This window comes from Triturus cristatus, chromosome 4_2 (genome assembly GCF_964204655.1).
Source record: "Triturus cristatus chromosome 4_2, aTriCri1.1, whole genome shotgun sequence".
Classification (NCBI taxonomy): domain Eukaryota; kingdom Metazoa; phylum Chordata; class Amphibia; order Caudata; family Salamandridae; genus Triturus; species Triturus cristatus.
This window is the reverse complement of record NC_140586.1, coordinates 649,842,645-649,856,679: the sequence shown is the minus strand read 5'-3', so window position 1 is coordinate 649,856,679 and position 14,035 is coordinate 649,842,645. Positions and strand designations below refer to the sequence as shown.

Genomic DNA, 14,035 nt, shown 5'->3' with positions numbered 1-14,035 from the left:
TATAACTCACGCGACCGCAATCTTCTGCTGATGACATATGTGTCTTTATGAAAAAAAAATATTTGTAATATATGTATAGCTAAAAATGTATGGAAGAAGACATGGGCAAATAAGTGTCTAAATACAGTATTAGCATCAGCAGAGGATTGCGGTCGCGTGAGTTATAGTTGCCTGCACTAACTATAACGGGGGAATTTCATTGGTTTTTTATCAGTAAAATTTCCGCTAACTATAACATGTGTGAAACCTATGGTTTTTTCAGTGAATATATATATATATATATATATATTTTTTTTTCCAATACACACAGACATACATATTTACTGCATTTACAGTGAAATATTAGTTATGGTGCAGCAAACACAAACCTAAAAAAAGCCCTGGAATTTGCCAGTAATGGTACCAATGCACACCATAACTCATGCCTCTTTGCTCCTGGTGGCAGCCTTTTTTTTCCTGTGTCATTGGCAAGGAGTAGTTTCTTACCTGTAACTCCAGTTCTGTAGTAGGGGTATCTCTGTTATAGTCATAATCTATGAATAATCCCCGCCCATGTGCGGGGACCCCGGAGCAATCAAAATATCTCTTAAGCTGTCCCGCATTTGCAAACCTGCAAAGACACTTAAGAGACAGACAAAATAATACAGCCTAATCACAACAAGGCTGCACTGGCCAGCACTTCCTCTGAAGTGAACACAACAGCCAAAATAAAGTTGAAATGTCATTTGTATTCACATTTGACATGTTCCTTTATTATCCCACACTCCCTTCACCAAAATCCCTTTAAACAATAGAGAGGAAGGGGTGGACAGACAAGCCCTATAGGCTGTCATTATGTGTCTGCTAAAGGGATACCGTGCCTTTAAGAAACTCTCCAGAGACCCCCGGTATCCCAGGATGCACAGCCAACACAAGTTACTTTCAGTTCTTTTTGAAGGTGTATAACAGGCCTGATACTGTCAGGTTACTCCACCGGGGAGGAGGGAGGGTCGCTTATGACTATAACAGAGATACCCCTACTACAGAACTGGAGTTACAGGTAAGAAACTACTCCTTCTGTAGTAGGGGATCTCTGTGTATAGTCATAATCTATGAATAGAATGGCAAGCCCATCCCAACCAACAAGAAGCGGTGGAGTAAGTCCAACCACCAACAAATCACTGTGCAAACAAATTCCTCAGCGAAGCCTGTCCAACCTGCGCATCTGCCCTAGCATCAGAATCCAGGCAGTAATGCTTTGTAAACGTATGGACTGACTTCCAGGTGGCAGCCTTACAAATGTCCGCAATGGGAACATTCCTAAGCAAAGCGGTAGTAGCCGCCTTGCCTCTAGTCGAATGTGCCGTAGGCTTACCCCCCAATGTTTTATTAGCTTTTTGGTAACAAAGCTGGATACAGGAAACAATCCATCTGGAAATGGACTGCTTTGAGGTAGCTAAACCAGTTCTTACCGAACCATAATTAACAAACAGTTGATCCGACCTGCGGATATCTTTTGTCTTATCCAGGTAGAATTTCAACACCCTACGTACATCAAGTGAATGCAGAGACCTCTCCGCCGGAGAGGAAGGATGCTGAAAAAACGTAGGCAAAGTGATCATCTGATTCACATGGAAATCTGAGATTACCTTAGGCAAAAATTTAGGATGGGTACGCATCACTACTTTAGAAGCATGGAAAACAGTATACGGCTCTTGACAACACAGAGCCTGAATCTCACTCACCCTCCTGGCCGATGTAATGGCCACAAGGAAAGCAGCCTTCCAAGACAAATGCTGCAACGAAGCCTTATGGATAGGCTCAAAAGGCTCCCTCATCAATCTAGATAACACCACATTCAATTCCCATGGTGGAGAAGGTCTTCTAACAGGGGGAAACACCTTACGCAAACCCTCCAAAAAATCCTTAATCACAGGGATTTGAAAAAATGAGGTTTGAGAAGGGCCCTTCCTATACGCAGTCAGAGCTGCGAGATGAACCTTAATAGACTGAAAATTAAGCCCAGACTGAGCTAACTGCAGCAGATAAGGCAAAATAACATCTTCTTTACAGGATGTAGGGTCAAAGTCCTTTGCCTTGCACCATAAGCAGAATCTCTTCCACTTATAGGCGTAGGAAGTCCTCGTAGACGGTCTCTTAGCCTCCTTCAAGATCTCCATAGAGTCCTGAGGCAGGTTCAAGTGTCCATACTGTACTAGTTCAGGAGCCATGCTGCCAAACTCAAGGACGAGAGATTGGGGTGAACCATCTGTCCTCCGAACTTCGTGAGAAGGTCCGGCCGACACGGCAGACGTCGGTGTGGCCGAACAGACCGGTGAAGAAGGTCGGTGAACCACCATTGCCTCGGCCACTCCGGAGCAATCAGGATCATTCTGGCTCTTGATTGCGACAGCTTGATCAGCACCGCCGGAATCAGGGGAATGGGTGGAAAGGCGTAGAGAAAGCTGTTGGACCAGCTGATCCATAGGGCATCCCCCAGCGTCCCTGGTTGGTAGTACCTGGACGCGAAGTCGCGGCATTTGCTGTTTTCTGCCGTAGCGAACAGATCTATATCCGGAGTGCCCCACTCTGCGAAGACGTCTATTAGCACGTCGTCGTTTAGCACCCACTCGTGGTTCTCTTGAACGAGCCTGCTGAGCGCGTCTGCTTGGGCATTCTGCACTCCCGGCAGATGGGTCGCCGTGATCGTCAGGTTCCTGGCCACCAGCCAGTTCCAGATCGCCTGTGCCTCCCGAGACAGGGTGCGTGAACGTGAGCCCCCCTGCTTGTTGAGGTAATACATGGTCGTAGTATTGTCCGTCTGAACCAGCAGGGAGTTCGTCCTGAAGGAGGGATGGAACGCCTTCAAGGCCAAGTGTACCGCTCTGAGTTCCAAAAAGTTGATATGGTAAGTCGTCTCCATCTGCGACCATATCCCCTGAATCTGAAGAGGGCCCGAATGCGCTCCCCAGCCCTGGAGAGACGCATCGGTCACTATGGTCTGGACCGGAATATCCTTGTGAAAAGGAGTCCCCTTGCAGACATTCTCTGGGGCACACCACCATGTCAGAGACTGCCGAGCATGTTGAGACAGCCGGATCTTGTCCTCCCAACGCCCCCGCCTCTGGTCCCATTGATCCTCCAGACATTCCTGTAGGGGCCTCATATGCAGACGTGCATTGGGGGTGAGAAAGATGCAAGAAGCCATCGACCCCAGTAAGGAAGACACCGTCCTCACCGTAGGAGAGCGGGCTGAGACGAGATGCCGCGCCTTCCCACGGATCGATCAGCGTCTATCCTCCGAAGGACACACGCTTGCAGGCAAGGTATTGACTGAGGCCCCCAAGTACTGGAGACACTGCACAGGGATCGGCACTGACTTCGACATGTTGATGTGCAGGCCCAGGCACTGCAGCAAGGCAGCTGTCCTGTTGAAATGGCACTGGGCTTCCTGGTAAGTGGACGCTTTGATCAACCAATCGTCCAGGTAAGGATACACAAACACCTTGGTCTTCCGCAGGTGTGCCGCGACCACCGCAATGCACTTGGAGAACGTCCGTGGTGCAGACTTCAGGCCAAACGGATGTACTGAACACTAGTAATGGTTGTTGCCTACCAGAAACCTCAGGAACTTGCGATGCTTTGGTGCGATCGGCACATGAAAGTAAGCGTCCTGCAGATCTATGGCGCACAGCCAGTCCCCTCGATGCAACTAAGGGTAAATCTGATGCAGGGACAACATACGGAACTTTTCTCTGCGGATCCACTTGTTGGCTTGACGCAGATCTAGAATAGGCCTGAACTCGTTCTTGTCCTTTTTTCTTACGAGAAAGAACCGTGAGTAGAGACCTCTTCCTTTTTGCTGCAAAGGAACCGCTTCTATCACCCTCTTTTTTAACAGAATGTCTGCCTCCCGCTGGAGCTCCCTTACCATGTAGGAGGAGCGCACTGGTGGAATCTGTGGGGGCGGGCTGGTGAAACGAAGACAGTACCCATTGCAAACAATATTCAGCACCCACTTGTCCTGCGTTATTGTCCTCCACTCTGCCAGGTAGTGTTGAATACTTCCCCCCCCCCACCGAAGCGGGTAACGGATGAGGGGGAAGTAACTTTTCAGGGCTTCGACCTGGCCGGGCCTTTGTTCCCCGCCGAGGACTGATGCTGGCCTCTGCCCCTCTGGCGCTTCTGAAAGGACTGCCTCGGGTACTGCTGCTGTTGCTGGGGCTGTTGTTGGTGGCCCGACTGACGCCCTTGGCCTCTCTGCTTGGTGTAGCGCATGCCCGAGGATCGGAAGGACCTCCTCTGCTCCTTGGGCTTCTCCAGCCCCACCGCCTTCAGAGTTTCCGCCTCAGCCTTCATGCGGGCCATCTCGTCATCCGCATGTGACCCGAACAGCGTGGTGCCAGAGAATGGTAAATTGGCGATCTTCTGCTGCGCTTCAGGCTTGAGCGGGGTCAGCCGCAGCCAGGAATGCCTCCTCATGTGTATGCCGTGGCAGTACCCATGGGCCGCCAGCAGCGACACATCCCCCGCCGCACTGATGATCTGATTAGAGACCATCATGCCCTCGTTCAGCACCTCCTGAAAGTCCTCCCGCTTGTCTCTAGGCAGGGAGGCAGCGAACTGTTGCAGGGAGTCCCAAAGAGACCTGTCATAGCGCCCCAACAGAGCGGAGGCGCTAGCGGCCTTCATCGTAGTGGCCGACATGGAGCACATCCTCCTCCCCAAGGAGTCCATCTTGCGACTCTCCTTATCCGGAGGAGCCGTGGATGAAGGCGTCGTAGAGTGTTGCTTACGAGCCGCCGCCACGATAACAGAATCCGGTGGAGGATCCACTCTGAGGAACGCCGGGTCCGAGTCAGGAGCCCTGTACTTTTTTAGCAGTCTCGAGGGCGCTGGTTTCACCACGGCCGGCGTCAAGAACACCTCCATTGCAGGTTCCTCCAACCCCGGAACCAACGGGAGGAGGGGGCGCGACAGATGAGCCTTATGCAAAGTCTCAAAGATCACAGAAGTAGTGGGAATAGGGGTAGTGACTGATATCCCCAATTTCGCAGCCCCTCTCATCAGCACCTCCGGGAACGTGGCAATGTCATCCACCGGCGAGACGCGGGTAGGAGGCGTCTCCGACAGCGAGGGCGAAAACCGGCCAGCCCCAGAAGAGTACGTGCCCCTCGAGCCTCTGGAACGAGACCGATACCTCCGTCGTCCATGTCCAGAGCGAGTGGACGATCTGCGCCTACTCCGTGATCGCCTGCGAGGGCGAGGGCGAGATTGCCTGTGAGGAACCCTCGGGGGCGGAGGCGGTGGCTGTGGCGGCGACGTAGGCAGCTGAGGCACGGGCAGAGGCAGCGGAGGAGGGGGCGGAGGGAGAGGAGGAGGAGGAGGAGGAGGAGGAGGAAAGGCAGGCACCGGTGGAGGCGCCGGTGGAAGGTCGGGCACAGGAGGCAGAGGCGGCTGCTGCGTACTCAGCGGGGACAGATGTTCCGAAGCCCCATCACTCCTAGCAGGCGAGCCCCCACCAGAACTGTCCGGGCTCGCGGCCACTTTCCTCTTCTTGGCGGGCCTGTCCCGCGTGGAAGCCACCGACGGGGAACGTCCACGTCTCCCCGATCCCCGACTGGAGATCGTAATCACTGAGGACGTGCTCCCCGATGTCTGTGACGTCGAACTGTACGTCGACCTCGTCCGGCGTCTCTTAGCCCTCAATGTCGAACGCCGTCTCGCAGTCGAACCATGCCTCCTCGACGTCGAACCATGCCTCCTCGACGTTGAACCACGCCTCGACCTCCGTCGCCGCGGTGTCGACTTCTGCCTCGACGTCGACTTCTGCCTCGACGTCGACTTCTGATGTTTCGACGTCGACCGCTGGTGTCTCGACGTCGACCGCTGGTGTCTCGACGTCGACCGCTGGTGTCTCGACGTCGAACGCTGGTGTCTCGACGTCGAACGCTGGTGTCTCGACGTCGAACGCTGGTGTCTCGACGTCGAACGCTGGTGTCTCGACGTCGAACGCTGGTGTCTCGACGACGACGGCGGCGATCGTCTCCGCCTGGACGGCGGGCGCCGGGATCTCGGCGTCGACTCGTCGTGGGTCGACGGCGAAGGTGGCGAGTGAAGTCCATGGGGCTCGGTACGACGTCGATGTGTTGTTGACGTCGACCGTGACACCTGCGACGGCGACCCGGTCCCGGGTCTCGCCGTCGAACGCCGAGGCTGCCGCGACCCAGAGCCCTGGATCGACGGCGAACATACCGGTGCCTTCTCTCTCGCCGTCGACGTCGTCGCCTTCGACGTCGAACGCGACCTACCAGCCGGTAGGTGCCGTTTCTTCTCCCTGCTCTGCCCAGAGGTCCCTCCAGGGGCTGAAGCATGGGCGGAGGAGGGGGAATGAGACCCTCCATGCCCCGAAGTCCCACCGGTCCTCTGCTGCTCCTGTCCCTGAAGGCGAATCTTCTCCCTGTCCCTCAGGGTCCTCTTAGAAAAGGTTTTGCAGATGGCACATGTAGCTGGGACATGTGAGGGCGACAAGCAGAGGATACACACATCATGTGGGTCCGTCTTAGCCTTTTACCTCCCACACTCAGGGCAGTTATCGAACAAAGCCATGCTAAGAGTGGGCCAAAACTGCTCCAGATTGCAGGCAGTAGTAGACAAAGGCTCTAGACGTCGAATGAAAACACTATTTATCCAAAAAAATCCAGTTTTAATCAAGTAAACCACCCAAAAGGGTAGCGCTCAAGCTCCAGGGTCCTGCTAGCAGGAGCCGGAAAAAAGAACTGAAAGTAACTTGTGTTGGCTGTGCATCCTGGGAAACCGGGGGTCTCTGGAGAGTTTCTTAAAGGCACGGTATCCCTTTAGCAGACACATAATGACAGCCTATAGGGCTTGTCTGTCCACCCCTTCCTCTCTATTGTTTAAAAGGATTTTGGTGAAGGGAGTGTGGGATAATAAAGGAACATGTCAAATGTGAATAAAAATGACATTTCAACTTTATTTTGGCTGTTGTGTTCACTTCAGAGGAAGTGCTGGCCAGTGCAGCCTTGTTGTGATTAGGCTGTATTATTTTGTCTGTCTCTTAAGTGTCTTTGCAGGTTTGCAAATGCGGGACAGCTTAAGAGATATTTTGATTGCTCCGGGGTCCCCGCACATGGGCGGGGATTATTCATAGATTATGACTATACACAGAGATCCCCTACTACAGAAGCTGGTGTACTGTGTATGGTAGGGCGTATGAGTTATGGTGCAAGATTTATCAACTCTTTGCACCAATGTAAAGTCACCAAAAGTGACGCAAACTGGTGTTAAGCATTGTTTTGGTGTTTACTTTGCAGCACTAGAAAGTTACCTACAGCAACTCAAAATAGCAGTTAGCGGCACTTTGAGCTACTTTGCATCAAGGCAATGTTCCATGTTTGGTACACGGGCATTCCCTTGCTAACACCTATGGAGAAAATATTTTTTCTTAAAGCACAAAGAACTACTTGTGTAACGATATATCTGTAAGAGACATTAGTAAGTGATAGATTCCTTACCTTAGAATATCCCCAGGTGTCAGACTGGATCTGGAAAGTTTTGCTAGCAGTACCCCTGCGCGTCAGTAGGTGGCGTCCTGCGGCTCCGCATCCGTCGCTGGCGTCGTAAGCGCCGAGATGACGTCACGGAGACTACTTAGGTGCCACCCATGCACGCTGACGTCAGTTCTGTACACGACTTTCCGCGCCAGGAACGCAGAGCCATGCAAGAAACTGACCACTGGTGCCATGAAACTAGGGCCCTGAAAGGGAGGACCTTAACCCTAGAATCAGTTCGCAGAACGGGGAGGATGGGTGGGGCGGTAAGGAATCTATCACTAACTAATGTCTCTTACAGATATATCGTTACACAAGTAGTAACTTGTGCATCTGAAAGGGACACATTAGTGATAGATTCCTTACCTTAGAATAGATACCCCAGCAATGCCAACCCCGGTGGTGGGTCTGCAAATAGATTACACCAGAAAGTCACAGAGAACAGAACGGCCAAAGAAGCCATCTCTCCGGACCGGATGGTCAAAGCAGAAATGCTTGGTAAACGTGTGCAGCGAGGCCCACAGATGTCCTGCAAGGGAACGCCGCGTCCCAAGGCAGTAGTGGCTGCAGTTGCCCTGGTCGAATGGGCACGCAGCCCCACAGGGGGCTCCTTCTTAGCCAAGGAGTAACATGCTTCGATGCACAGAACGACCCTAGTTTCTAGTTTTTTTCTGATGTACTGTATTCTCCTTCCATGTACTCATTCTGTACTGTTCACAGCCTTATATGTTTGGTCAGGTTGAGACCCCATCCATTAATGACGATAGAAAACAATGCCCTTATAGGCTGATTGCTTAGTTTGCATGTCGTCCAGTGCATCGTAGTGGTGAAAGGAAACCAGCCCAATGGCAAAATAAACTTCCCTCTGTGGGCATATGAGGTCTGGATTTCAGAAGCTCCAATGCCTATAGGGATTCTGCCTTTGAGATCCGAAGGCCTGACTCCCCAAAATGGTCCTTCAATAGCTCGAGAACCCGTGGCTTTGTTAGATGTCGCAAGACCTATGGTGGTCATTTTTGGTCAGGCTGCAATCATCTCCCAAAACAAAAGGCAATAAGGCACCCATGGCAGAGTCAGTCTTGCACTTGAGACCTGAACAAATACATTAAAAATGCTTTCTCTCATGTGGTGTAGAGGAGAGAAAAAAGGATTGCTTAGTGTCAATCTATCCTTGTGTCACATAACTACCTGAATGTGTGACAATTCACTGTAGTTTTGCAATATAAATAGTCCCTCAATCTTTACAAAGGAACCACTCTCTAGAAGGCAGACTGACACGCCAAACAGCCAATAGCATAATCTGGGAGATATTTACTCCTCAGAAGCATCATTATATGTATATTTTTCAGAAGAGTAATGACAAAAGCTATGGCAGACATCTAAAATTGTCAAGACAGACTTTAAAATGATTTGCTAGCTGAAGTGTCGCCTGTTGGAATGAATATTTATGCTTCTCAGATTTTACGATCAAATACACAATTATGAAAACGAGATTTTTTTTGTGTCTGGATATGTGTATACAATGAAATGGTGCCACTAAGGCCCGCAGAAACAGAACAGAACTAAAAGGAACCAGGGCAAAGGGAATGAGTAGAAGGATACCTCGGGCTGGGAGAGGATAGAGCTGTACGCAGCGATACTGTACTCTATTTTTCAGTTTCCTCCTATACTAAACTATGTATCACAGGCAATTTCATCAGAGTTGATGGAATTGACCCAGTTTGCAGTCTGGCCAGGCACTGGAGGGGCAGTGATGGAAACAGTTAACGATGTGACTCAGGTGTTCTCTGGGGCGTGATCCCAGAGGCTCCTGGCAGGCCAAATATAATAAGGATAACCACATGGATGCTTACAGAACCCTGGACACTATGGACGTGAATCCACAGGGGGCGCCTGCCTCTGCCGCCGGGCTGAGGGGCTTCCAAGAAGTCTGACAGGGTGATCAGCGAACAGGGACACTTGAACAAGTTTGCAAAGAGGTTCAGTACCTATGGTGGATATATTTTTGGGAGAGTTCTAGCGATCTTACGAAGATGTTGTGATGTAGCCAAAATAAGAGGCTTACACTGCGCCCACCGCTCTTTCCCTTTTATGTATCCTTTGTTCCCCAAGTCAGACCAGAATTACCATTACTGAGCCTTATACCACACTCTTTGGTCTTTCACCTACTCCAGTAGTTCACTCTCTCATGTTCACCTGTTTTCATTCACCCTGCCATCCAGTTTTTTAAATCATGGGCACAGGAATTGTCTCTGAATGTGTTTAGGACTTTGAGTGGGATAGGGACTGGGTCAGCCATACTGCCATAGGATTCCGCAAACCATTGCTTACTGGGGTACTATCCATGTATGATATCTTGAGATTTAAAATTAGAGAACAACTTATCAGTAAAACGTATGTTCATAACCAAGCTGGACCCTGGTGTTCACCTTCCATATTACTGTAATGTGGTTTGAAAAGTATTTCAATAAAGATTAAGTTGCAAAAAAATATGCATTTTATGATGAAAACATCTACACTTTATTACATTTTTCCTGCATTTCGACTGACCACTGTAGTTATTTTTCACAGCACTTATGTGGAAAAATGGGCCCAGCCTAGACATTGGAGCAACTGATCAAGCAAATGATTTCTTGTAAGGGTGCAATCACAAGAGAAGATTTTTCTATACAAACTTAATTCATGCATACCTCTTCGGGGCAGTTGTCTGGGCGTGGTAGACGCTTTCCATCTTCCAGAACTTTTATAAGCCTGGTCACTGTCATTTGTCCTTGTGTAGGGCCAATCATTTTCAAAAACATCTATTAGATAAAAAATTAAACAGACCACTATTTGAAAACAAACCCTTAGTGTAATCCACTTCAAGAACACCTGTAACACAAGTTGACTCATATTCTTTGATCCACACCCAACCTCTTTTCTAAGCTGGCCCATTACATTTCAAAATGATTTTCTTTGATGAGCATATTAAAAGTAGACGAATTGCGGTCCTTGTACATTATTAACTTCTCCCTTATCTGAGCACAATCCATTTTAAATGTTCCACAAAGGCAAATAGTATAGAACATGTTGGTCTTTCAATGTTCACAATTATTTGCACCCACGCTTATTCCACACCTGTGTGTAAGCACCAAATTAATGGGTATTGAAATGGCATTTAAATACCTCAGCTTCTAGGCGTTAAGAAAAAGTCAAAACAAGAAGTCAACAGAGGTAATTATGTAAAAAAAAAAAAAGATGCAGAGTCTCAGCATACATTAAGGGTGTGCATGTGTGTAGATAGATACAAGGGGATTTATGTGGTACTGGACCATACTTACAAAGAATAAAAATCAAAATTGTTCAAATGTCAGCTTATTGGTGTCGAGTTGTGATTGTTTTCTCCACAGCACTACACAGAGATTAGCAGAGTTCAGTCCACTGCCATCATTCTCCATTCAGTCTTCCTCCCCGAACCCACTTGCGCAGCTGCCCACCTGAGACTGGAACTCCAAGCAGTGTACTCTTCGCTGCTTCCGCCATTACATGGGCACTCAACACTATGGACCGCCATTCAGTCATCACAGCCTTGTTGGCCTTTCAAGAGCCATCACCATCAAGGACAATACATCCTATGCTCCATCTCCCTCTTTGCCCTCTTTGTCCCTTAGCCAACAACTGTCTCAGCCTCAGCCCATCACATACTTCAAAAGCACTCTAGCTTTTAAAAGAATAGAAAGAGTGATGGATGTGACTGTTTTCCGCCTCACTCCCCTCCTGTGGACCTCTTTACTCAGAGACAGACTGTGGAAAGCAGCCATGTACATTAGAACCTCAAGGACTGGTCCATCCCCCTCTTCCAATCCTCACCGTTTTTCAAATAATCTTAACTTAAGTCTACCAACCCCTCCCTGAATTCCCTGGTTTGTGATCAGTGCATCAGGTTTTGTTCCTTTTGCCATAAGCAACCTGAAAAGTGTGTTTGGATGAGCGAGTGGGACTGGGCCAAACTCAACATTACCAGTGGTGACTCTCGGGCTTTGACTTAAATATGAACACATATATTGCACCAAAGGACAGGTGAAAGGATGGAATGTGCTTTGAAAAGTCCCCTGAGACTGGGCTCTCTTCTAAACTGCGCTTTCCAAAACCTATAAATACAAGTAAAACACTAGAGATGATTGCAGCTTTTTCTTTTATGAAAAGAAACAGAAGGGCACAAACATATTTGCATAATAGAGATATGCCCTCTGCTTTATCAAAGTTAATTATGCCATTATAATAGTTATAACAAGAAATTCAACAAATGCAAAGGCAGTGAAGGAGCTAATTAAGATGCTAATTATTTAGAATAACAGCCATATGTGCAATGATTAACATAAAATTTAGACATGAAATGACATTTTAAATGTGCAAACTGCAATATAAAGACAGTTTTCAATGCTGATGACTGTAACAGATGCTTGGGATGAATTGAAGACAGTACAAGAAAAGGTTTCAGAAGCAGAACAACAAAGTTGGATCAGAGCAAGTTGAAGGAAAATGCAAATGACATCTGGAGCAAGGAGGGCAATTCAACCCTAGATCATTGTTTTAGTATGTAGGCGCTGGCAAGGAAGTCCATAGACCAAAGGAGGAAATTGATTTGTTGTTTTGTAGATTTCCGTGTGGCGTTTGATATGGTGCAGTGAACCTGATCTGGGAATCCCAAATTAATTTTGGAATCTTTAATTAATTCCACAAGAGGTATATAGCCAGAATTATGTTTAGGTGATAGTGGATTCAAAAGGGACCCCAACTTGAAAGATAAATATTAGAAATGGCCTCCAACAAGGTTGCTTATTGGCTCAATTGCTATTTCCCATATTTCTAGCGGACTTACCAGCTACCCTAAAAGGTGCTAAGAGTTTATGTCCAAAGAAAGATGAATAGCTTTCATATTCTGATGATTTGGTAATAATCGACATGACAGAAGTAGGTCTGCAAAGGAAATTGAATGCGTTTCATGATTATTGCAGAAGGAAGAAGCTTCATGGGGGGAAATAAAATAGAAAAAGTATAAATATTTAGGTATGAGGTTTAATGAGAATTTGAATTGGAAGGATGATATAGAATCCCTAAAAGCAACTGCATGGTCATCCCACTGTGGATTAAGAAAGTTCAATAGAGACCATTAAGGTCCCTCTCTACGGACCAACCTTTCAGCCTACCTTGCTATGATCTGCCCCAAACTCCACTATACAGCAGAACTGCTGTGTTTAAATGGAAAATTAGACTGGAATATTGAGGAAGGTAGGTGTCTAAATAAATTGTTATCCCTACCCCCGTCAGCAATGGTACAGGCCATAAGAGTGGAAACCCATCTCTCAGGCTGGAGCTACTTAGCATATGCTGGGGTAGTAAGATTCTAGTCAGGGAGGACGAAGGACAGAGAATTAAAAATATTTACCCTTTGAAAAAATGAAATTAGACACCGTGAATTGAGTTGGGCAAAAAGAGGCTAGAAAATAGGTAGACAATTAACTTTAAACATAAATATTGGTACCCTTGAAATTAGTCTCTCTAAAATTGAGCTACATACTTTGTCTAAACATGCTGGAGCTTACCAGCAAGGTTTCAGTACAGTTCATGAGAAAGGCCTGGGAAAGAGATGATGGGTTTCTGCAAGTCAATGAATTGTCAAACCCCTCGCTAAGACATGCTTTATTGAAGTTTAGATCTGGCTTAAACCCAGGTTTTGAAACTATGGCAGTGAGGACCATAGCCCTAAATAACAATGGAAAATGTTTACATGTTGTATTAGATTGTTTAAGGTTTTTAGCAGCAGGTAAAAATAGTTGATAACCAATTTGTTTTAAAGATGGGATCTGAGAGCATAAATAAGCAGTTGAACTTGCGACAGAAATGAAATATTTAGATGGGACTTGTGCATTTGGAAGGATTTTAATTGGGGTCAGGGAAATTTCAAAGGGAAAGACTATAGTTAAACTCTTAAAGCCTATGGAAGAGCATAATTTGGGAGCTGATGTTTTAGATTTTGTCTGAGTTGAATGATGTTATTATGTTATTGTGATATTTATTGAAAAATATGTATTTCTATGAATAGTGGGTTTTTGTAAATTGTAAAGACCTTTGGTCTCAATAAACAATTATGACTGACTGACTAATTTGTATTAAAGCTTCATTTGGATATATATCTATGTTGCCTGGAAGGCTGTAAGTGCCAGAAGGAAAATGCTACTTACCATTATGCATCTGTTCTTGGCATGTACAGCTGCAGATCCATACACTGTGCATAGATCGCCATCTGGTGTTGGGCCCGGATGTTTGCTCTTTGATATTGTCTTGGAAGTAGTCTTTGAACTCACGAGATAGGTGAATCCTCCTTTGGACAATAGTTTGCATGGGCATCGACATCATCGTCAAATTGTTTTTTTGCCAAGAAGGGAAATGGAGTTTTGTGATTAACAGAAATAGATGTCCATGTATGTTGTATCTATTTAAGA

The 14,035-nt window shown here is 47.3% G+C and overlaps 1 protein-coding gene across 5 annotated transcripts in view; it reads right to left on the bottom strand.

The window, feature by feature from the left end:
• The window catches only part of JAK1 (Janus kinase 1), a 647,675-nt gene that overhangs the window by 33,228 nt on the left and 600,412 nt on the right, over positions 1–14,035 (bottom strand). For all 5 annotated transcript variants that reach the window (XM_085602371.1, XM_085602373.1, XM_085602374.1 and 2 more), the window contains one exon: positions 10,241–10,351. In XM_085602371.1, the coding sequence (XP_085458497.1) occupies positions 10,241–10,351 (111 nt within the window). The remainder of the gene's footprint in view (positions 1–10,240; positions 10,352–14,035) is intronic.